Source organism: Hemicordylus capensis, chromosome 6, assembly GCF_027244095.1.
Source record: "Hemicordylus capensis ecotype Gifberg chromosome 6, rHemCap1.1.pri, whole genome shotgun sequence".
In the NCBI taxonomy this organism is placed as follows: Eukaryota; Metazoa; Chordata; class Lepidosauria; order Squamata; family Cordylidae; genus Hemicordylus; species Hemicordylus capensis.
Window position 1 is genome coordinate 135,322,052 of NC_069662.1, and position 24,785 is coordinate 135,346,836.

At 44.6% G+C, this 24,785-nt stretch overlaps 1 protein-coding gene across 16 annotated transcripts in view; it reads right to left on the bottom strand.

Annotated features, from left to right (window-relative positions):
• Nucleotides 1-24,785, bottom strand: part of ADAM22 (ADAM metallopeptidase domain 22) — a 196,881-nt gene that overhangs the window by 85,616 nt on the left and 86,480 nt on the right. For 15 of the 16 annotated variants that reach the window (XR_008309864.1, XR_008309865.1, XM_053261903.1 and 12 more), the window contains exons 5-7: nucleotides 6,677-6,759; nucleotides 690-753; nucleotides 243-312 (exon numbers count right to left, since the gene is read on the bottom strand). Coding sequence is in view for 14 of the 16 variants with exons in the window: in XM_053261903.1 (XP_053117878.1) it covers nucleotides 243-312; nucleotides 690-753; nucleotides 6,677-6,759 (217 nt within the window). In the remaining 2 variants the exon portion in view is untranslated. Of the gene's footprint in view, nucleotides 1-242; nucleotides 313-689; nucleotides 754-6,676; nucleotides 6,760-24,569; nucleotides 24,661-24,785 lie in introns of those variants that run through there. The other variant, XM_053261915.1, reaches the window with a different exon arrangement.

Sequence of the window (24,785 nt, forward strand, 5' to 3'; positions counted from 1 at the left end):
CCAGTCATTGTGACTGTCACAATATCAAGAGGCCCAAAACATCCTTCAATGAGGAAAAAATAAAGTAAGCCTTTCTGTCAAAACAGAATTGGGGGTGGGGGGTTGCTCCCCAGCCCTATGTTCAGGCTAGCAGATTATTTTCATCAGCATTTAGGTTAACAACAAAATAAAAACCCACAAGAGATTAACTTGCCAAGTAAATATAACCATGACGGCTAAGTTAAGAGTATAAAAAAGCATACCAGATGGAAGATCATCCAAAGGAAATTCAAATAATCTGGATTTGTAAACAGTGTGTAAACGGAATTCCTCCTGAAATTAGGAACATCTAAAATTAGTAAATACAAAATAAACTCTCTTAGAATTTCACAGTCACACTAAAGGGTAAACTACTACATGCTATCTGTTGTAGAAGTTGAGTGACATAAAATAGTTTAAACATTTTAAAAATTGCATCATATGGGGAGGAATCGTGCAGGAAGAACACTTTTCTAATTTCACTCCTGTTTCCAACACAGGATTCAAGAACTCAAAGAAATCTCTTGAACTTTCTATTATCCAGCAGCAGAAACCTACACAAAAATTCCCATATCGTCTAATAAAAGTGTAAAGTTTGGTCTTTCTGGAATATGCTTCTCAAAGATATCTGAATATTTGTATTAAATAACAGGTACTGAAATTCTACTTACATGAGAGGTGTAATTTTCTTCTGGCTCAATAAGATACGTGTGCTTTCCATCATAGAACATGCCACTATAAAAAGTAGGAGAAATATCAGACTGGCATACTAAAATATGGATGAATGTATAACACTGGACATTTTAAAGATGTTACGCTATAACAGTCTGAGGAAGCATGCTAAATTCTAAAGTCTACTGACAATTCCTGTGATTTCATAATAATCTACTTCTTTTATTTATATTATATTATTATTATCATTATCATTATTATTACAACAAAAGTATACATTTTCCTGCAAAAACACTTATCTACAAATTGCACTCTTCCAGTACCATACTTGTACTGGTGTCAATGAGACTCATATATCAGTGATCACTTGTCCTGGAATCATTTGTTCTTTAATAAACTGCAAACTGATCTGTTTATGAAGCCAAAGAGCAAAGCAACTAAGGCTAGGATTCAAAGAGAGTGGTGGTGAGAGAAGAACCAAAGGCACTATAATGACTTCCCTTTTGCACTGGGATAGATGTTTCAGATCAGGAGTTTCCTTTCATTAAATACTACAGTAGCAGTGCCTACTGTTTACCACCAGTGGGAAGCAAACTTCACCATCGAGTACAAATACCTTGCTTGTTTGAACTCTGTTTTACAACCACAATTTACTATGGAATGATGAGAAGTCCTTTCCTATAGTCCTTCAGTTGTGACAATATACCTATTGTATCTCCTATGAGCCTGCAGAATTCAGCATTTCCTTTACAAGTCCCCTTTATCAATGGCTCACAAACTGGTCTTTAGCTGTGATGACAGGTGAGGTCACCACACTGTCATACACCATGAAGGTCAGTGGTTCAAGCCAGCACTTTGGTGATCACATAAAAAGTCTCTGATAAACACATTTGAGAAACACAGAGCCTATATTGTGAACCAACCGCCCAGGGACTTTTTTTGTATGGGGTGGTATATAAATGTACTAAAATAATAAAAATAAATAATAATAGTAAATAAATCCTTTCATTTTAAAAATTATTAGCTAGTAGTATATTGTATACCATGCGAAAAAAGAGTCACTACATGATTTTCCAAATGAGATACATGCAAGATGACATACGGCCTGTGCAGATGACCATTCCACGGGCAGCTGTATGTGTGATGGTGGTAGGGTCAGGATAGTGTCTGCTGGTCCCATCCCCTCAATGTGCTGGAGTTCTGACTGGTAGAGAGAGCTTACAGGTGTCTAAGCCAATACCTTTAGGCTCAGAACACGCAAACTGTACTCTTCATTTTTCGAAAGGACAAGCCAAGTACAGAGGTTCCACAAGCAGAACCCGGTCCAGATGACACCTTCAATGTGTAGAAACCAGGCACAAGCCCAAGCCCAACATACGCCACAACACAGCTAGCCAGAATGGCCACCAGGACTAGCCATAGAATGAAAAGTTGCCACACAGCCCCAACACTTCCTTTGGGATCTATCGGCAGCTTTTGATACTCTTGACCACAGTATCCTTCTGGGACGTCTGAGGGGATTGGGAGTGGCGGGGGGGGCACTGCTTTGCAGTAGTTCCCTCCTACTTCAGGAGAAGATTCCAATGATGTCTCTTGGTGACTGTTCTTCAAAATCTGAACTTTCCTATGCTGTCCCCCAGGGCTCCATATTGTCTCCGATATTGTTTAACATCTACGTGAAACCACTGGGAGAAATCATCAGGAGATTTGGTACAGGGTGTTATCAATATGCTGAAAACACCCAAACCTATTTCTCCATGACAACATCATCAGGAAAAGGCATAACCCTGCTAAATGCCTGCCTGGAGACAGTAATGGGCTGGATAAGGGATAACAAACTGAGGCTGAATCCAGATAAGACAGAGGTACTCATTGTGCGGGGTTGGAACTATAATTAGATTTATAGTTTTAATATTTTTAATATTGGGTTTTCAATGATTTTAATTGTTAATTGATTTGAAGTTTTAAATGATTTTAATTGTAAACCACCCAGAGACGCAAGTTTTGGGCAGTATAGAAATATTTTAAATATATAAATAATAAATAAATAACTATCCATAGAAACATAGGAAGCTGCTTTATCCTGAACCAGACCAGTGGTCCATCTAGCTCAGTATTGTCTACACTGATTGCTAGCAGCTCTCCCAATGTTTCAGGCAGAAGTCCCTCGCAGTTCTACCTAGAGATGCCAGAGAGTGAACCTGGGATCATGCTCTTCCACTGAGCTACACCCCCATCCCCTAAGGCAGTGGTTCCCAACCTGGGTTCCTCCCAGCATCCCCAGCCATAATACATTGTCACTGGGAATTGTAGTTCAGCAACATCTGGAGGCACCCAGGTTGGGAACCACTGCCCTAAGGGAATATTTTACAGCACTCACTTGTCACCTCATCCAAATTCAAACCAAAGCAGGCCCCACTTAGCAAAGGGGAAATGCATGCTTGTTACCACGGGACCAGTTCTGCTCCCAAGTGAAGGGGTTCTCCAACTTGGCTCCCCAGACGCTGCTGGACTACACTCATGGACTACAACTCCCACAATGGCCTGCAGCGATTGTGACTGGGGATGATGGAAACTGGAGTCCAGCAACATCGGAGGACCCAAGTTTGAGAACACCTGCCATAGGGAATGCCTAGAACTGCCACTGTGCAGTTGCTGCAGCAATGCCTGATGCTTCAGCAAAGCTGGGGGGCGGGGGGAGATGGAGTCCTGCACAATGAAGCATGGAGCAGATCCCAGAAGACTCGGATGCCTTACAGGATTTCCCTGCACTAGCAAGAGGCATGCACAGTCTGTTAGGGCAAGCAGGAGAAGGCCAGAAACTGAGCTGAAGTTAGACACTTGACTCATGAGAGCAGGGGAGGTGTCTGGGCATGGTTCACATCCTTCCTTACAGGAAGGATACAGAGGCATTGGCTTTGCATGCACAAGGTCTCAGGTTCCATCCCCAGCATCCCCAGGTATGGTTGAGAAAGGCTCCTGCTTAAGAGTCTGGACTGCCACTGCCAGTCAGTGTAGACAGACTACACTGTGCTAGAAAGATTAAGGCAGCTTCTTAGGTACCAGGAGGGCTCCCTGAACACCCCCATGGGATGGAGCCCTAGCTCAGTGAAGGAGTCTCTTCTTTGCATGAAGAAGGTCCCAGGTTCCATCCCTGACATCTCCAGGTAGGGCTGGGAGGGACTCCTGCCTGAGTCCTTGGAGAGCCGTTGCCAGTCAGTGTAGACAAGTGGTTCCCAACCAGAGTTCCTCCAGATGTTGCTGGACTACAACTCCCATCATTCCCAGCTACAATGTACTGTGGCCACGGGTGATAGGAGTTGTAGTTCAGCAATATCTGGAGGAACCCTGGTTGGGAACCACTGCTGTAGACAGCAACATCATGCACATGATCCTTTAAGGGAGAGAAGGCAGGATCGCACCTACCTCCCCCCCAGGCAATCCTGTTTTTTCCTTTGGGCGCACAGGTTATGTGCCCACACAAGCCATGCTGCTGAAAGCTGCGCGGCCATCTGAAGGCTTGGGAATCTAAGCCTGGCCTCCAGAAATCCCACAATGCACTGCAAGGAGCCTGGATTTTCACGCGTAGGCCCCTGGCTCTGCAGGCAGCCCAAGCAGCCACACAACCAGAAGCTGAGGTAGAAGTACACGGTCACGCCCTTTTACCACAGTAAAAACCCAAGCACAAAAATCAGGCTACCTGGCAGGGCAGCACCAGGATCAGGACCGATCCCGGTGCTGCACACGAACAACCCTACTTGGATAGGGCTTCACAAGCCCAGGGCTGCTCATGTGCACGCCCTCAATGTTGAGCTAGAACCAGGCCGGCTCAACTTAGGCCCCCCCCAGCTGTTTTTGGACTACAACTCCCACAATCCCCAGCCATAGTGGCTAATAGCCAGGGATTATGGGGATTGCGGGCCAACATCTGCAGGAGGGCCTAGGTTGAGCAGCCTTGAGCTAGATGGACCAATGGTCTGACTCAGTATAAGGCAGCTTCCTATGAGGCCTGTAGAGGGGAAGAGATGCCACCCTGCTCAGGATTCTGGTCCACTCACATACAGGTCCTACAATCTTCCATTTTGTTAGAAGCTCTTCTAAAAAAAACACAGTGCTTGGGCAAAACAAGTTAAAAAAAACACCCCAACGTTTACTCTAAATGTTAATATACCAAATTAACATTTCAGCAGCTGAAAAAAAGAATCAGCTAGGAGAGGGCTTAAGAAACATGTGACCTATGTCTTTTTTACAAGGCACCACATCTGGCAAGTGAAGCAGGCGTTGAAAGTTAAAGCCAAGATAGTCACTAACATCAGTGTTTCATCACCAGCCCCCAAGGTAAGACCAGCAGGGGCTATCAGCAGGCTATCTTTTCTCAGAATCACAGATAGCAGAGAGCTTACCGTTAATGTAGCTAAATGCTGCAGAATGCATTAAAATGGTACTATATTTAGGCAGATGTGCAGAATGTAACCTGAACTCAAATTTCTACAGTAAGGCCACACTCTCAAGCCTTGATTATTTCAAAGGAAAAAAGAACCCCACGGTTTCATTACGGTATGACAAGTGAAAGAAATAGACAAACTAAAAAGGAGCCCAGCCCTTCAAATACATACAAAGTAAGTTTAAATGAAGTTAGAAATGTGATACCAAAATTACAGAACCATCAGTCAATGAAGATCCAATAAGATAAGTGCAGACCTTTCAGGGAAATTGGATGATGACAAAGAATCTTAAGGTAAGTGCTTCTATTTATAGAAGCACAACTCACTATACAACCTTGGTGGCAATGTATTATCAGGGCGAGCCCTCACATTTTATTTTGCAGCATATGTATATGAAATACAAATAATGCAACTTTGCATTTCAAAATGCTTCACATGCATTATTTCAGTAACCCTTACAACACACCTGTAAGGTAGGCCAGTGCTGTAAACCCTGTATTGCAAGGGGAAATTAAGAGGGCAGAGGCTCTGAGATGGTGGCTTATCTAAGCCCACCTCATGGATTCATGGTGAAGAAGAGAGTTGAACTAGAGACTTCCAGGTTCACAGTACACATGTTGCAGGACTGGCTCTCCTGCTGCTGTTGGACTAGTGTTGCAGCAGAGGATGATGGGAGTTTTGGTCCAACACCAGCTAGGGAGCCTCATGTTGTCCATCCCTGCTGTATTGTCACTATATTTATTTATTTATTTCATTGACATTGGCACAGTGTCCCACAGCCATGGCACAAAGGACTGACTGCACCATGGCAGTTAAACCCAATAGGTATGCTGGATCACAGTCTGGGTTCTGGAGGAACTTGGACTGCTTGCTTTACTTTTCTCATTGTTATCAGTCACTTTTTACATCATCTAACATAATACAACCTTTGCATTATTTGGATCTATGAACTGCACAAATGTTCTTCTGGGACATCATTGTTTTTTTAAAAAAAATCTGCATGTGTTGTGTCTGGTTTCACATTTTTAAAAGCCTCAATGCAAGCCCTAGGTTCATTTTTGAAAGCCACAAAGAGAAAGATTTCTAGGCAACCAGTTTCAGAACCAGATCTGTTAAAACGTGACTATGGTCTCAGGAGAAGATGAGCACAACATCCGCATCTCGCAGTAAAAACTGGTAAACAAAAAAAAAATCTATTTTCAAAAAGCTGGACTAGAACAATGCAGTAGTGAGACAGGAAATATGATTCTTATTACTACACTTGGCCACAGGTAACTATTTAATGCCAGTTAGTGTATTTGATGTCTAATATAGCTGCACCATGTACTGGGTGCAGATTGCTTTTTCAGCAATCAAGAAAACTTATGATCTGCTTCTAGAAATATAAGCATTTTCAATTAGGCCAAACTTCTATTCAACACTGGTAGGTCAAATCAAGTTACTTAAATGTAGCAGAAATTTGATTTTGCAGTGAAGAGAAAGACCATTTTCATTTTAGCAACTTGCATCCATCGGTTTACATAACATCTAGAGAAACATACTGAAGTCCATTGCATGTTGACACAGCAACAAACGATTCTGGATTCCCTCGGATGTGACCTTGGTAATAACAGTGTTCTCCTCCCTGCAATTAAAATTAAAAACATAGACAATGAGTCCACATCAGTTTCCATCATGTACAAACATGGTTTCCTAAACAATCCAGAGGTTAGGGTCAGAGTTTCCCAACTTGGGTCCCCAGATGTTGTTGAACTACAACTTCCATCGTCCTCAGTCACAACAGGCCATTGTGACTAAGAATGATGGGAATTGTAGTTCAATAACGTCTGGGCATCCCAAGATTGTGAGCCCCTAATTAAGTTACTAAGCCAGGCATACAGAAGTAAATGTTTAAACAATTTCTATGTGCCCAGATAAGGTTCACTATATTTTCTAGTGCAACAGAGTTCATCAAAACTAAATTCAGGGTTCCAAATCCAGTGAATCGCTGATGGCAAAGTAGCTTGTCCCTGTTATGAGTTCGTTCTAACCAATGTTACAATGAATATACAAAATTGTCAACGTTAATACATAAATATAAATGTCTACATTCAAATACTGGACATGTTGCTTATGGTACAAATGTTCATTTTATTGCAGTCCCTCCAAAAGCCTCTGGTCCAGCTGGTTTTGTAGCATTTCAAGCTGTACTTTGGACCAGCTCAAAGTAGGCTGCAAAAGCTGTAATAAACAACAGGCAAGCTGCGATAAAAACAAGTATCTTTTGGTGTGACTGTCACAGGCAGTTATAAGGCAACTCACCCATGTTTAAACTAATCCTCAACAGACTAATTGTTACCATGAGAGCTTGTTTGGGGGCTCCCCCAAGGAACACCCCTCGTTATTTGGAACTACAAGACTGTAGTTACCATTGTATGGATTTCAAGGGACTGTGAGATCTCCTCTTCGTTTTGCCTGTAGCTGACTCAAAGGGCAGGTCACTTTGGCAGGCCGCTTGGGAGAAGGAACACTTAGGTCAAGTTCAAAGCATAAAGATTGCAGGAGGGCATCCCCACATGCGGTCACCCCCTGATTACTCAACAGGTGGAAACTGAAGCAGACATGATTTAATCAAGAGCTATTCTTTAAATAATAAGCCAAGTATTCTCCCTGTATTGGCACAGCAAATTGAGTCACGATAGCACCCCCTTAGGAAGGAATGATAAGGAAGCAACAGGTCATCTCATTTTGCTAACGAGCATGTTAAGGGCTAGCTCAAGGCGCTGGAAGTCTGCTTGTTTGTTTTAGTTAATCACAGATATTCTGACAGACACAAGAGATAAGCTTTGATAGGATCATGTCAGGTCCCTGATGCATACCCCTACGACCCTCCTGACTCCCGGTGCGGATCGCACCTCCTCCCGCATCGTTGGCCCAACCCCCAATTGGCCTGGCAGACGCTTCAGCCACTGAAGAGGCAATAAGCTGGCCCCTGGGGCTGCATGGCTTTTTGCCATCTGGGAGTGCTGAAATCTCACGAGACGTGAGTTCCACCTTGGGAGATTTTGTGCCGAACTCTTGCAAGTCTGCAGGGTCTCGTGAGAGTTCCAGTGAGATCTCACGAGATTACCCACGAGATTACCCACGGGATTTCAGGGACATATATATAGATAGGCCGGCCTGTGATGAGGGGCCAGATAGGCGAGAGCTGCCTAGGTAGAAGGAGCCTGAGGAGCAAATGGACTGCCTTGGCAGGGCAGCGTCTGACTGACCTGTGGTAATAACAGGCATTCGACAGAACCGCAGCCAAGGGCCACCACTCTGACGCCGGACCTGGACTATTCCTCCCCGATGAACCATGCAGCCCCGACATGGGGCATTACAGATCATTTGTCCTTTCTCCACAGGGACCTTTTTTTCAGACTTTCCTTAGCCTTTTGTCCAAGAAGAAACTCACTTTTGTCCAAGACCTTTTTCTCTTCACTTTTGAATAGCACAATGGTGTTTTGTCTCTATTGTCTGCCTTTGCAAAGTGCATTTAGCATAATGCCCTCAGGCAAGAATTTCCCTATAACTGGTGAAGACACCATCAATCAGTGTGTCTTCTGGGTCACCAGTGCTATCTGTGTATCTTGGAGCCACCATTATTCTTTTCCCCATGTCTTGGCATTGGCACTACCATTTTGCCCTGCCTTGACCTCCACACTGGCCTCTCCTAATCCGGTCTGCCCAGCACTCGTGGCTGCAAGGTCTCGTTCATTTCTGGATTTACTTTTGCCTCCTGGGCCCCAGCCAGGTCTCCTCTTGCTGCCTTCCTGCTCCGAAGAAGAGAAGCCTCTCTGTAAAGACTGAGCTACAAGGTTTTGACAAACTTCTCTTAGAAGTGAGGTATTATATAACCCCTATCCTTAAACTCTACTTAACTTTTCCCTCTTTTCTCCTAAAATCCAAATCTGTTCATTTCTCTCTAGCCAGCTTTGAGTGAACCTAATTTGACAACTCAAGCCAAATTAACTCCTTGTGAGCCGTAACCTAGTCTTTGTAACATGTTGGTTTATTGCTAGTTAAATATTATTGCTTAATAACCATCTATATATATATAATTCTCCTGGGTGTGCCAGGGAAAAATGTGTCCCAGCAGCCCAGCTGATTGGCTGGGCTGTGGAGGCGCCTGATTGGCTGGTGCACACAGGAAAAGGAGAATTGGCCACTGAGAGCCATGGCCGCTGGCGGGCCCAGCCTGGTGGCGACGGGTAGCCCGAGGGGCAAGGAGGCAAGGCAAGGGGAGGAGGAGGACCGGCCGACAGGCAAGGAGTTGGCAATGGTGGCGGGCCCTGATACTGTGGCAGGGGGTGGGGGTGGGGGGGAGGTGGCCAGCCACAAAGTCTGGCAAGCGGCTCTCGGCAGGCCCGACAGGTGGCGGCCGCAGCGGCGGCACTCGGCACCGCCGGAGACTGGGCAGAGTTGGGGGGAGAGAGGTAGCCGGCCCCAAAGAGAGCGGGCCCGGAATGGAGGAAGTAGTGGGCCAGGCGGCGGGTCCGGCCCCAAAGAGAGCGGGCCCGGCATGGCGGAAGTAGTGGGCCAGGCGGCGGGTCCGGAGGAGGCGGTGGCAGGCCCAGATGCCAGGCGGCGGCGGGCCTGGCCGCGGTACTCAGCCGGGCCAGAGACTGGGGCAGGGGGAGAGAGGCGGCGGATCCGGCCCAGCGCGGAGGCAAGGCGAGGAGGTGGTGGCGGCCGTGCCAGAGACTGGGGCGGTGGGGCAGAGAGGTTGCCAGCCCCAAAAAACGCATAGATGCTCTGTGCAGAGGTCGGCTTGTTATTTTCTATTTTCTGTGCCCCTAAACCCTCAAATGAAATTTTACTTTGTTTTTGAACTTTAACCTCTCCATTCAGTTCTTTCCACGACCAAAGCTTTGAACAAATTTATTATGAAGGTGGACTGCTCCATTTAAGATAGCTATTCCCCCGCCACACACACACACACACACAAGCCTAAAAACATAGCTCAGGGTCCCACCAAGTCCCCGGGAGCAGTTCCACTAACATATTCTTTATTTGTTATGAACATCAGGAAAGAAGCAATACAATGACCAAGTTATTATTGCTGGAATTCACAACAGGTGAAAGAATACAGCAATAGTTAAAGCATTTACCTCAACAGAAGAAGACGCTCACTGAATTTAAGACAACACCCTTAAAAAGCAGAGGTTGGATAGAGGTCATACCTGCATTTACTCAAAAGGAACAGGACTCTGAATTTAAGACGACCTCTTGATTTCTATAAAAAAACTTGAAAAAACCTAGTCGTGGATTCAGGTAAATATAAACTCAGAGACGTGAGTTTTGGGCGGTATAAATATATATTTAGATAGAGAGATAGTACATTTTGCTAAATGAATTATGCCCACTCAGTCCACCTTAAATTCCAGCAAGCAGCTCTGAAAAATTTGTTCCACTTTTTGGACCATCCAGCCACCGAATTACTACAGTACCCGCAGGTAGCAATAAAATGCCATCCTCTCAGTTCCCATGTAGGCATCCTTCAGCCACTCGCTAGCCTGAGGGGAGAGGAGACAACCACTGACATTGTTTGCTAGTCACAGCACTCTCTTTACTTGGTCAGGCTAATGAGTGAATGTTATTTGTGAAATACCAACTGATGATTAACCTTTTCCAGCAGGCAGCCATTGCAAGGTCACTGGTTTAGAAATCACCGTCCTCAGCATGCAGCTAAATCTAATTACCAATTACTGAAGCTTCCACAAGTTGAAGTCAGCAGCACGATAGTGCACCGTTTCCAAGTTTTATATATATCCTTTGCTGAGGCAATGGTCGGTGGGGGGTGGGAAGAGAGAACACAAACACAAAATGATGCCTGGCCAGAAAAAAAATACTGTAAGGGGAAAGTCAATTTAGTTTAGCGTGGCATAAAAAGAAAATTTGTCTGCAACACATTCCTCTGTATAAAAACATATTTCAAGATTGCTGATAAATATATGTGCTTTAAAAAAGAATCAGGCATAGCTCAGAATCATACAAGAGTCACAGAGGCCTAGTGATACAACTTAGTGTCTAGAAAAGAGGCTTGGAAGTCAGGTTAGGTCCTGGGCCATGAGCTACCAATAAGATACTCAGTGCTTTCAGCTGCAGGGTTTAGAAAGATGGCTAGTTCATCTTGATGCATCTTGACTTCTTGCAGAGGAGACACAGGAGCATCTGTTTGGAAAGCTGTCTCTTGATTGCTTTCCTTTCAAGTCAAATAATCTGGTGCCAAACACCACCTAAGAGTCAAACTAGTTTGGTTCTGCATTCTTGCTTCCCTATGGGGGACCAATCTGGATTGGGACCATGACATGAGAGGAAGAGGGCTTTAACTTGTTGCCTCTGTCACAGTCACAATCCAGAGCAGGCTGCTATTTGCTTCAGGAGGAAAACTCCCACGGGTACCAATGGCATTTGCCCTTTAAATCTTTTAAATTGAAAAAAAAAAATATCGGATGCTGTTCTTGTTTTGTACACCGCCCTGAGTCTGTGGATTGGGTGGTATATTAAATCTTTTAATTAGTAAATAAATAAATAAATAAATCCAGGCAAACAGCGGTGAGGGTACACACATACACCACTGCTTGTGCATTCCAAATTGCTCCCTCTGAAAGTAGCAGCGTCTTAGAAGAAGTGGCATTTGATATGATCTTTAGATTGTTTAAGATTAGCACCAGTAACCCCTTCTCATGCTGTTGTGTGCCACAGTCACAGTTGACCAGGTGCAGGAAAGCCTCCCCAGCCATGAGTTTTGCAATGGAGCTTCCAGCATCAACAACTACAATCTGGAGTGGCCACACATACATGTACACACCCAGCATTGGTGATTCATTGTTGTTTGATTGTTCCAATGGGCTAATTGAGAATCTGGCTTGAGGCCTATGGTTAAAGTAACCTAAATGTCCAAATGATACCTAACACCAACAAAAATAATCTCAAGTTATGGCCTTTGAAGAACAGCTACTAATAATGAAAGTAAAACATGCTAGCCAAATGTAAAGAACCAAACCTTTAAAACCAGCATTTCCAAACAACAAAACACTCTCTTAAAATGTCATTTCAGCTGCCTTAGGGCTATATCTGGAAATGCTTAAAAGTCACCAAATTCTAAGCTGGGTCAGTGGTTCTAGAAATTAGGTTACCAAGACAAGCTATTTTTAGTTAGCGTTGCAGATCACAGAGCCTGCCCTTCAAATGGCACACAGTATTGTTTACAGGCTTTACCTTTGCTTCCAACTCCCCATCCCCAATTTCTTATGCTGCAATCCTGACATGAGTTCCTATCAGGCCTGCATGGTTCAGCCAAGGAAAGACTGCCTACTTAACTAGTAGGCGAGGAATGTGGAAAGTTGGTGGTCTGGGAGTATAAGAGGAGCATAGAAGCTTCAAGGATGAGATAGAGGGATTCTATTAAAGGTGCCAAGTAGTCAAGAGTACGCAACAAGGCAGCAGTTGCCTATGTGAAGAATCTTATCTCTTGTGAACACACTCAGGCACATGCGCACAAAACCTGACACCATTTCTTTGAGCTGCATCTAAATAATTAAGGTTTATCTGTAGTATTCTCAACTATATTTTATTACATCACACCATTACACATTTCTTACATGAAAACTGGCCCTTGGGCAATTTCCTTGTAAACACCACTGACCTACATAAAAGAAAGAGTCCTTTCCTTACTGCACATCCTGCTGTGTGACTTTCCTCTTAATTTCAACCACAATATGGTTTATATGCTGCAATGGAATGCCAATGCAAAGTGGTCAGTACACATGCCCTGATCCCTTAAAACTATTCTGCCAGCACCAACACTTGATTGCATGTAAGAGTTGAAAAGACACTTGCAGAAATCCAGCATAAGTGGCTATGAGGTTGGTTCCAAACCTTAGGAATTTGCCACAGATCAAAGACCAAGAGTTGGTTCCATTGCTTAGGAATGTGTCACAGACCATTCCAATCCTTAGGAATGTGCCACATTCTGCCGCCTCCCTATGTATACTCACATTTAAATGAATTACTTGCCTTCCAGACCAGAGTCGCAAACCACAATCAAACCACAGTTTGCCATCCTGGTTTGGAGAGCAAGCACAAACTGTGCTTTGAACTAAAGAGGATGTAACTAATTGAATCAGGGAGATGAGGAGGGAGTGTGTGAGCCCATAGTTTGCCATGGATATTATGAACTAAAACATTTAAGACTGCAACATGGCAGGCTGGATTAAACTTTCTCTTCTTCATTGCTACACTCAGGGACATAAGAAGTTGCCTTATACCAAGTCAGACCACTGATCCATCTAGTTCAGTGTTGTTTAGACTGAATGGCAGAGGCTCTCCAAAGGATCAGGCTGGAGTCTTCCAGCCCTATCTGAAGATGCCAGGGATTGAACCTGGGACCTTCTGCATGCAAAGCAAATGTTCCATCACTGGCCTATACCCCCAGCCCCATCTTCAGAGACATACGTTTTCTTCCCTGCACAAGAAAAAAGGAAAGGAAAAAAGACAGAGCTAAACCAGCTGATGTAGCTTGTGTCTGATCCTTTCCCACTCATCTTTCCAAATTCCTTTGGCTCTTTCCCCACAAGTTGCTTCCACTATTTTGATAAGCAGGGTGGTGGCAAGCAATCTGAGCTTCTCCAAAAAGTCTCCAAATGGAAGAAAGAACTGGACTGTACACAATTCCAATTGCATCTCCAATAAATCTCATCTCCCACACTTTTCATACCAGATAGAACCTTACACACTTTAAAAAGCTAATTTCAACATCTTGGCATTGACATGATCAGGAAGAAGAGCAATAATTAAAAAGAAGGAAAACCAAGTAATTAAAGTTCACATCACATGGCAAAAGTCAAATGCAGCTCTGAAAAATCTCACGTTAGCAGCCTCTGCATACACTCTTAATCCTCTATAATAAAGAGCTAAAGTGTGCGCCCGTGTCCCTGCCCGTGTCTTTCCCGGCCGTTTGCCCAGAACGTCCGAGAAAGATACGGCCGCAGGAACACTGGCGGCCATGTTGGCTCCCGGTCCGGGAGCAGGAGAAGCGGGGACCGGGAAGGGCAGATGCGGCAGCAGCGGGACCAGCCCGGCCGCCGCCGAAGCCGGACGTGGGGGAGGAGACGGCGGGGGAAGCCGGCCGAGACGGCGGCAGAGCCGCCGCCTCGGCCAGAGCACATGCTACGCCCGAGCGGCCGCGGCAGGGAGACTGGGTCCAGTGGCAGCGGCGGCCGCCGCGGGAAGGCCGGAGGCGGCGGCCGCGGAACTGGACCAGCCGCGGGGAGGCAAGGGAGGCCTGAGGTGGTGGGGGGCCTGAGGTGGGAGGCTTGAGGTGGCGGGGGGCTGGCCTGGCCGGGGAGGCCGCCGATGACCCCGGATGGCGCCAGCCCCAGCCGAAGGAGGCGGTGGGCCCGGGCGGGAGGAGGCGGCGGTTGAGGGTGGCGACTAGCGCCCGTTAATTTAACGGGCTGAAAAATACTTGTATAAAATAAATCTGAATAAGGCCTATTATTCAGACATATAAATAAAAATTATCACAACTCCCAATTGAGACCCATGTATCTACAAAGAAGAGTACTTTTAATCACATCCAGAAAAGGAGCTATTGCTGCAATATAAACTATTCATATTCAAAAGACATTCCCCAAAATCAAAGTGACTGGGAGGCGAAATGGTAATATGGTTAGAGTAAATATTTCCAAAAAACTACGAATGCATGGCAAGCGACCTTCAAAGATTGCTTCTGGCATAAACCCTTATCTATCATATAACATAAATCTTGACTCTGAAAAAGGCAAAATATCTTTATTTGTTTAGTATTTCTCAGACTATTCACATGTGACATAGGATATACTTCCACATGAGAAGTAATCTTCAAGTAAACAAGTAAAGCGCTGTGTGCTTACTTGTGAACACACATGTGTGAGAAGTCAAGGTCAACGGCAGCTTCTTGGCAAATGGAGACACAATGAAATGTGTCTAACTGTACAACCACAGGAACAGAGGATGCTGCCTTATACCAAGTCAGACCACTGGTCCATCTAGATCAGTACTGTTTACACTGACTGGTACAACTCTCCAAGGTTACAGGCAGGAGTCTCTCCCAGCCCTACCTAGAGATGCCAGGGAATGAACCCGGGACTTTCTGCCCAGGTGGTCTTCCATAGAGCAATGGCCCCATCCCCTAAGGGGAATATCTTAAAACACTCACATATAGTCACGCATTCAAAAGCAAGCCACAGGCCCTGCTTAGCAAAGTGGACAATTCATGCTCACTACCACAGGACCAGCTCTCCTCCCCAGACCATCACACATGACTATCCACTAAGTGGTTGTATTTGTCAATAAGTGCTTCTTGCATGAAAATTGTGTCTCATCTGGTACAAACGTAGCGACATCCATCATTAGCAATCTTCAGTGCATCAGAAAGTATTAGCCAGGGCTATTTGGTCTGGATTATGCTTGGTGGCCGACATACTGTGCAACATGTAAATCAACAGAATCTGTGCACAGTTGTGCAAAAGTGCTCTTGTGCAAGACGCAAGCGTCATGCAAACAAAGTTGTGCAATAGGTGGCCATTATTTCCAGAGGCGTAACTATAGGGGGGGCAGGGGGGGCACATGCCCCGGGCGCCATCTTTTATGGTCACGTGGGGGGGGGCCGCCATGACCAATTTTTTAAATCTTTTTAAAAAATTTTTTGTTAATACAAATGTTTCCTGCTCAGTGCAGCAGCGCTGCAGCAGTCAAGGGAGCGTGTCGGTGCCCCCTTCCCCACGAGCGGTCCCTTCCGCGCCGCCTGCGCCCCCCCATTGCTTTGCTGGCGCCTGGCGGCCAGTCAGTGGCCTGGCTTGGCGGCGGGCGCTTGTGAGGAAAAACCTAAGTATAATGTAGTATTTGGGGGGGCGGTGGGGGGGCGCGGTGGGGGGGCGCCATTTCAGTGCTTGCCCCGGGCGCCGTTTTCCCTAGTTTCGCCTCTGATTATTTCCACTGGTTATCCACTGCGCAACTGCATTTGTGCACTTCTTGTGCTTTGCGTGTGAGTGCTCTTAAGCAACTGCACACATGTTCCACTAAAAGGCAGTTGTCTGATTTGAAGTGACAGATTTGGGTACTTAATTGAAAAGGGGAAGGGCATAGGTTATTCAGGCCTGCAAACGTTTCACCTCATTGACAGAACCTGTGAAGGAATGATAATCAAAGGGAGATAAACGGACACAGCGACTAACTGTGATGTCAACTCCTGGCACTCACAGAGCCCTGTGGTTGTCTTTGGCAGAATACAGGAGGGGTTTACCACTGCCTCCTCCTGTACAGTATGAGACAATTCCTCTCAGCATCTTCCTATATCACTGCTGCTCGATATAGGTACCAGCGGGGATTCGAACCGGCAATCTCATGCTTGCTGACTGACTGATTGATTAAGTGCTTTCAAGTCAATGTCAACTCTTAGCAACCACATAGATAGCAATAGCAATAGCAATAGCAATAGCACTTACATTTATATACCGTTCTATAGCCGGAGCTCTCTAAGCGGTTTACAATGATTTAGCATATTGCCCCCAACATTCTGGGTACTCATTTTACCGACCTCGGAAGGATGGAAGGCTGAGTCAACCTTGAGCCACTGGTCAGGATCGAACTTGTAACCTTCTGGTTACAGGGCGGCGGTTTTACCACTGTGCCACCAGGGGCTCATAGATAGATTCTCTCCAGGATGATCTGTCTTCAATTTGGCCTTTAGGGTCTCTCAATGGTGCATTCATTGCTGTCATAATCAAGCCCATCCACCTTGCTCGGCAAGTCAGTTCCCGCTGCGCCATTAGGCAGCTTTGTGATTATATAGAACCTACAGGTGAAACTCGAAAAATTAGAATATCGTGCAAAAGTTCATTAATTTCAGTAATGCAAATTAAAAGGTGAAACTGATATATGAGATAGACGCATTACATGCAAAGCGAGATAAGTCAAGCCTTAATTTGTTATAATTGTGATTATCATGGCGTACAGCTCATGAGAACCCCAAATCCACAATCCCAGAAAATTAGAATATTACACGAAACCAATAAAACAAGGATTGTAAATAGAACAATATCGGACCTCTGAAAAGTATAAGCATGCATATGTATTCAGTACTTGGTTTGGGCCCCTTTTGCAGCAATTACTGCCTCAATGCGGCGTGGCATGGATGCTATCAGCCTGTGGCACTGCTGAGGTGTTATGGAAGACCGGGATGCTTCAATAGCAGCCTTCAGCTCTTCTGCATTGTTTGGTCTCATGTCTCTCATCCTTCTCTTGGCAATGCCCCATAGATTCTCTATGGGGTTCAGGTCAGGCGAGTTTGCTGGCCAATCAAGCACAGTAATCCCATGGTCACTGAACCAGGTTTTGGTACTTTTGGCAGTGTGGGCAGGTGCCAAGTCCTGCTGGAAAATGAAGTCAGCATCCCCATACAACTCGTCTGCGGAAGGAAGCATGAAGTGCTCCAAAATCTCCTGACAGACGGCTGCGTTGACCCTGGACTTAATGAAGCACAGTGGACCAACACCAACAGATGACATGGCTCCCCAAATCAACACAGTCTATGGAAACTTCACACTGGATTGCAAGCATCTTGCATTGTGTGCCTCTCCATTCTTCCTCCAGACTCTGGGTCCTTGGTTTCCAAATGAGATGCAAAAGTTGCTCTCATCAGAAAAGAGGACTTTGGACCACTGAGCAACAGACCAGTTCTTTTTTTCTTGAGCCCAGGTTAGACGCTTCTGACGTTGTTTGTTGTTCAGGAGCGGCTTGACAAGAGGAATACGACATTTGAAGCCCATGTCCAGGATCTGTCTGTGTGTGGTGGCTCTTGATGCACTAATTCCAGCCTCAGTCCACTCCTTGTGAAAGTCCCAACACTTTTGAATGGCCTTTTCCTGACAATCCTCTCCAGGCTGCGGTCATCCCTGCTGCTTGTGCACCTTTTTCTTCCACACTTTTCCCTTCCACATAACTTTCTATTAATGTGCTTTGATACAGCACTTTGGGAACATCCAACTTCTTTTGCAATTACCTTTTGAGGCTTTCCCTCCTTATGGAGGGTGTCAATGATGGTTTTCTGCGCAACTGTCAAGTCAGCAGTCTTTCCCATGATTGTGATTCCTAATGAACCAGACTGAGAGACCATTTAAAGGCTCAGGAACCCTTTGCAGGTGTTATGGATTGATTAGCTGATTGGAGTGGGACACCTGGAGCCTAGACTGTTGAACCTTTTCACAATATTCTAATTTTCTGGGATTGTGGATTTGGGGTTCTCATGAGCTGTACGCCATGATCATCACAATTATAACAAATTAAGGCTTGACTTATCTCGCTTTGCATGTAATGCGTCTATCTCATATATCAGTTTCACCTTTTAATTTGCATTACTGAAATTAATGAACTTTTGCACTATATTCTAATTTTTCGAGTTTCACCTGTACACAAGTTAAGGAAATGTCTGATGGGAGAATGGGAGAAAACTGGATTGACTAACAAAAAGAATAGTAGTATGCAAAAGGCTGAATATTCTTTTACTTCTCAAATGCTCTCATCTTCTCACCTTTGCTAGAGCAATGCTATTGATTTTTAGTACTGCCATTTTAGGGTAAAAGCGTTTTTGCTCATCGACAAGGAGGTCTGATTGCCTAAATAACATGGGTTGTTCATATCTTTGTATGCATATACAAAACTGGCACTATAATAAATCTGAGATCCTGCAGAATGGCAATCTCCCATTACTGCAAGCTCACAACTAGAAGGTATGCTCATTTATCTCATTCTATTTTTGTCAGCAGGGTATAGGGGTGTGCATGAACCTTTTGGCACAATTTGGTCCGAATTCTGACTGAACCATGCCAAAGCGAACCAATTCATTTGAACCAATTGGCTGGGCTGGTTACTTTGACAAACCAGCTTGCAATCAAACCGCTCGAACTGGCCCAGTTTGAAGTGGTCTGGGGCTCGCAAGCGAACCGTTTCTGCACATCCGTAGCAGGGTATAGTGGTTAGATGAGCTGGGGAGCACTGGGTTGAAATTACTGCATATTTGTTCACTGTTCATTTAAAAAGATGTATATCCCACTTTATAGCTCCAACAGGCTTGGAAAAAAGCTTGCAAAACACCTCACAATAATATTGCATTAAGGCTAAGTGAGGAACAGGAATAACATGGGGCAGCCAGGCTGGTCTCCAGGTCATCTCGATGAGACCATATTACACCTATATTAAGAGAGCTGCACTAGCTACCAAGATGTTTCCAGCAAAAATATAAAGTGTTGGTAATAACCTATAAAGCCCTAAACTGCTTAGGTCCAGGATATTTAAGAGAACATCTTCTTCATTATGAGCCCCACTGCCTACTGAGATCATCGGGGGAGATCTGTCTGCACATGCCACCAGCTCATCTGGTGACTAATCAGGTATAAGTTTTTTCCTCTGCTGCCGCGAGGCTTTGGAATGCACTTCCTGCCAAAATAAGAGCTTCCCCTCTCTGACATCTTTTTAAAAGGCTGTTAAGACACATTTATTCATCCACGCTTTTAATTAGACTTATAGAATTCATCACTGTTTTTAAATTGTTTTAAATTTTGTTTTAATCTGTGTTGCTTTATTGTAAACTGCCCAGAGATGCGAGTTTTGGGTGGTCAATAAATATGCTAAACAAACAACCCTCAAGGACATATGGTAGGGTGGCACATTGATCAAGGCACTTCCTTAGTCTGGATGTCAGCTAAAAAGTGATCAACAGAAGTCTGAGGAAGGAAGTTGATCATCCCCTAAGGGGAGCTAGGGTTCTCACCAAAAATTCCTTATAAGGTAAAGCTCTAGAACGGTCTGAAATGTGGCTCTGAAGAGGTGCAAATGCCAGTAGTGTGATGCACAGCGACCGCAAAGAAGAACGTATGTTTCCAAATCTGCATTTGCTGATGTAACATGGAGAACTAATAGCTGGGGAAAGAGAGTCTTAAACTGTGCTGGGCCCACTGACTTCCCTGCAAATGCACCCTGCAAGGTTGTTGTTCCTTCAGCTGCATTTCACTTCCAGTCTCAGAGCCCAGCTGGTGGTGGAGGGGAAAACAGGCACAAAATGGCTTGCAAGGAGCCATCTGAAGGGGAGAATCGACAGGCAGGACTTGCAGACCTTCTCCATTACATCTGTGCAGTGGAAAGAGCTGAAATAGGTACTTGGTGTGCCTGCGGTTGAGTCTGAAAGCGGCATAACTGATTGTACAAACAACTGGATAATTTAGAAATGCTGAACCACCACACAGCCAGTTACATAACTTATTTTTGTTGCCTTTCCGGCATTTTGTCTATGTTTTGACTGCCTTGTTTTTGGAAGATGCATCCATCCAAAAGGAATGCAAAAGATACAGCAAGACAATAATCACATAGTTTGGTTGTGCTGCATCATCATGAAGTAGGAAATCAGAGCTTCTTTGACCCAAGAATAGAATCCAGATTCCCCAAACAAAAACAAACATTGCTGTTTGTCTCGTCTTTTGATTCAGCCTCACAAAGCTACCCTTGCTGCGTTGCCTAGTTTGGCAACAACTAAATTGTTTTTTACCATTTTTAAGGCAGTTGCCACTATAGCCCTATCCAGGCATTATGTTGCATGTGTGTACAGGTGTGTACATGATTTTGTGCATATTGCTGTATGTGTGTTCATCTGAAAAAGAAAAGCCTCAAATGCAGTAAAATATATCACCGTACAAGCATTGAACATAATGTGTGAATAATATGTAATATGTAAAACAATATGTGTGCACAGACCTATTCATACATACACTGTACACAGATTTTACATGAACTGAGTATAATATGTGACTAGGTCTAAGCTGTATTAGAATGGAATATATCCCTAGGCATCTCACCTTCTGGTAATACCTCACAGTCCAGAAAACCTGCCCATGTTCAAAGAGGACCACAGGGTTGTTGTGAGGAGAAACCTAAGTATGTAGTACACTGCTCTGGGCTCCTTGGAGGAAGAGCGGGATATAAAATGAAATAAATAAGTAAGTAAGTAAATAAATAAATAAATAAGCAAGCAAGCAAGCAAGCAAGCTTCCACCAGTATGAAACTGCTGGACCCCTACATTCAGCAGGGGAAATGCTCTTGTAGGGGCTCACTGAGGTAAAGCTAAGAGTGATGCATGAGAGGGTATTCGGTAGTGGCACTTGCCATATGGAACTCCATGCTACCAGATGTTGTCTCTTTGACTGGAAAAGTTTCATTGGCAGTTGAAAATGGTTTTATTCCAGAAAACCTATTAGGTACATTGGTTTTATGGTGCTTTCTGCTGCTCTTCCTGCTTAGTTTTATGCTCCGTTTTAACAGTTTGTTTTGAAACATTAATATTGTTGTTTATACAACAATATTAACAACAATCTAATGTAATCTAACCTTGTTTATTTTCATAAAGTGCCTTGAACACCTCCATGCTGGAGGATAAAGGTGGGCAGTGGCAGCTGGTGCGGGTGCCGCCAGGGGATGATAGAAGGCACCTCCAAGGGTAAATTAGTAGGTGCTTCCCACCCAAACCGCTGCATCTGAAAGCTCTCCCCACCAGCGGTGCGCTGCACAGCATCCGCTGCAGCGGAGAATCAGCTCCACCACTCAGCTGGCCTCTACACATGTGTGAAGACCATTTTCTGGCCACAGAAATGGCCTCCGACAGATGAGTGGCAGAGCTGATCCTCCACTGCAGCAGGTGCTGGGTGATGAACTGCTTCTGGGGAGAGCTTTCAGGTGGGGCAGCCTGGGAGGTAAGCACCTAATTGACACTTAAAGGTGCCTCCTGCTGCCCCACCACTCAGCAGTGCCTGCACCAGCCGCTACTGAAGGTGGGATATAACTTTTTTTAAAAAAATAACCAACCAATCACCACCAGTTTGTATGCCGTATTATGCCCTTGCGTGAAATTAACATATGAAAATTGTAAGTGGTACACATGATTCTGGTCACCATACCTCAAAAAGGATATTACAGAATTGAAAAAGCTGCAGAAGAGAGCAACCAACATGAGCAGGGAACTACTAGAACACCTTCTTACAAGGCAAGGCTACACCATTTGGACCTTTTAGGTTTCAACAAAAGGTGACTAAGAGGACATAAGATAGAGGTTTATATATTGTACATGTTGTGGAGAGAGGGTAGTTTTTCTCCATCTCTTACAACTCTAGAACAGAGCGCAGCCCATGAAGGTGATTGCCAGGAAGTTTAAGACCAACAAAAGGAAGCACTTTTTCACACAGCGCATAATTAATCTATGGAATTCTCTGGCACAGGATGTGGTAATGACCACTAACTTAGATGGCTTTAAAAAGGGCTTAGACAAATTCATGGAGGACAGGTCTATCAATGGCTACTAGTTTGGATGGCTATAGACTATCTCCAGGTTCAGAGGCAAGGTGCCTCTAAACACTAGTTGTAGGGGAGCAACAGATGGAGAGGGAGCATGCCTTCTTTGAGAGTGTATCAGGTATGTGGATCCAGTTGACATAGTGTACTTGGACTTCTAAAAAGCTTTTGACAAAGTTAACCATCAAAGGCTCTTGAGTAAGCTTAGCAGTCATGTGATAAGGGGACAGGTTCATGTGTGCCTTGGTAACTTGTTGAACAACAGGAAACAGAGGGTAGGAACAAATGTATAGTTTTCACAATGGAGGGAAGTAAGAAGTAGGGTCCTCCACTGATCTATACTAGGACCAGTGATCTTTAATTTGTTCATAAATGATCTCGAAGGGGTAACCAGCAAAGTAGCCAAATTTGAAGATGAAGCTAAACTACTTAGGGTAGTGAAATCCAAAACAGATTGTGAGGAGCTCCAAAATGCAGTTCAGTGTAAGCAAGTGTAAAGTGATGCATATGGGGGCAAACCCCCCCCCCCACAAATTCACATATTCACTGATGGGGTCTGAGCTGTTGGTGACCAACCAGGAGAGAGATCTTGGGGTTGTAGTGGACAGCTTGTTGAAAGTGTCAACTCAGTGTGTGGCAACTGTCAGGGAAAAGGCTAATTCCATGCTAGGGATCATTAGGAAGGGGATTAAAAGAAAAATGCTAATATGATTTGCTAATTGTTAGTTTAATAATAATTAAAACTATGGTGTGGCCACATTTGGAGTACTATGTACAGTTTGGGTGACTGTATCTTAAGGAGGACATTGTAGAACTAGAAAAGGTGTAGAAGAGGACAAGCAAGATGAGCAGGGGCCTGGAGCACTTTCCTTATGAAGCAAGGCTACAGCATCTGAGATACTAGTCTGGAAAAGAGGCAACTATGGGGAGGCATGACAGAGGTCTACAAAATTATGCACATGTAGGGAGTGGACATAGAGAAAATTTATCCTTCTCTCCCACTAGAACCAGGGGTCATCCCATGAAACTGAAGGCCAGGAAATTTAGGACCAACAAAGGGAAATACTTTTTCACACAGCACATAATTAATCTATTGAATTCTCTCATGGGATGTGGTGATGGCCACTAGCTTGGATGGCTTTAAAAGGGGCTTGGGCAAATTTATGGGGTCTGTCAATGGCTACTAGTCTGGTGGCTATAGGGCCACCTCCAGCCTCAGAGGCTTCTGAATACTAGTTGCAGGGCAGCAACAGCAAGTGAGAGGACATGCCCTTACTTCTCGTCTGTGGGCTTCTCAGTGACTCAGGTGGGACACTGTATGAAACAGGAGGCTGGACTAGATTGGTCTTGGGCCTGATCCAGCAGAGCTGTTCATATGTTCTTACACATTTGCCTGATTCCTGGAATACAGAAATCTTAACTTCACATATCAGTGCAGCTGCCTGTAACATCCCAAAAGCCTCTTCTCCTTTGCAAAGCATCTTCAGGAGAGGGTGAGGAATTTCAGCAGAGAGAAGGGGCTGGGCGGAAAGGAGCACTCAGCTTGCTGTGTGTACCTCAGCTCTGCCAATAGAACACAACAGCTTCACAGAACAGACCCCCATTGTACACTGTATTTTGCCTTTGAAATTCTAATTGGGCAACCCACGCCAAAAAATAGCATAGTTTGCCTTCCTAGAGGAGGAAACGGATGGAAGATGAAAAGCTGATTTCCTGAGTCACTTTCAATTCATCTTTTGGTTCTTGGGGCACTATAACAATGCTCCAGTTCCCAAGTGCCAGTTTGGCTCAAGTTAAGAGATACTAGAGAAGGAAGAACGCAGACAGAAGGCCAATTAATCCACACGATAGTGAACAGAATGAGGACTAGTTCCCGCTTCTCTGTCAAGATCCAGGGCAGAACTGCTTTGGAATGCCTTCCTTTGCCAGTTTGATTTATTGATTCAAGTTTAAATCATGCCAATAAATATTTATATAGTGCATTTTTGAAGGATCTCAAAGCATTTTGTGTACATTTTCTCATTAATACTTACTATAACACTGTAAGGAGGGCCAGCATAAGTAGCTCTATACCTTAATGGAATAAGATACAGAAACAATGCAAGGCAACTAGGGATTCAGATAGTAGGACTCAGATGCCCTAATCCGCACCACCACAGCACCCCCCAGAGGGAGTTTTCAGCCAGCAATCTGCTACAATATTTACACCCATACACTGGATTTTCGCACGCAGACCCCTGTGATGAAAT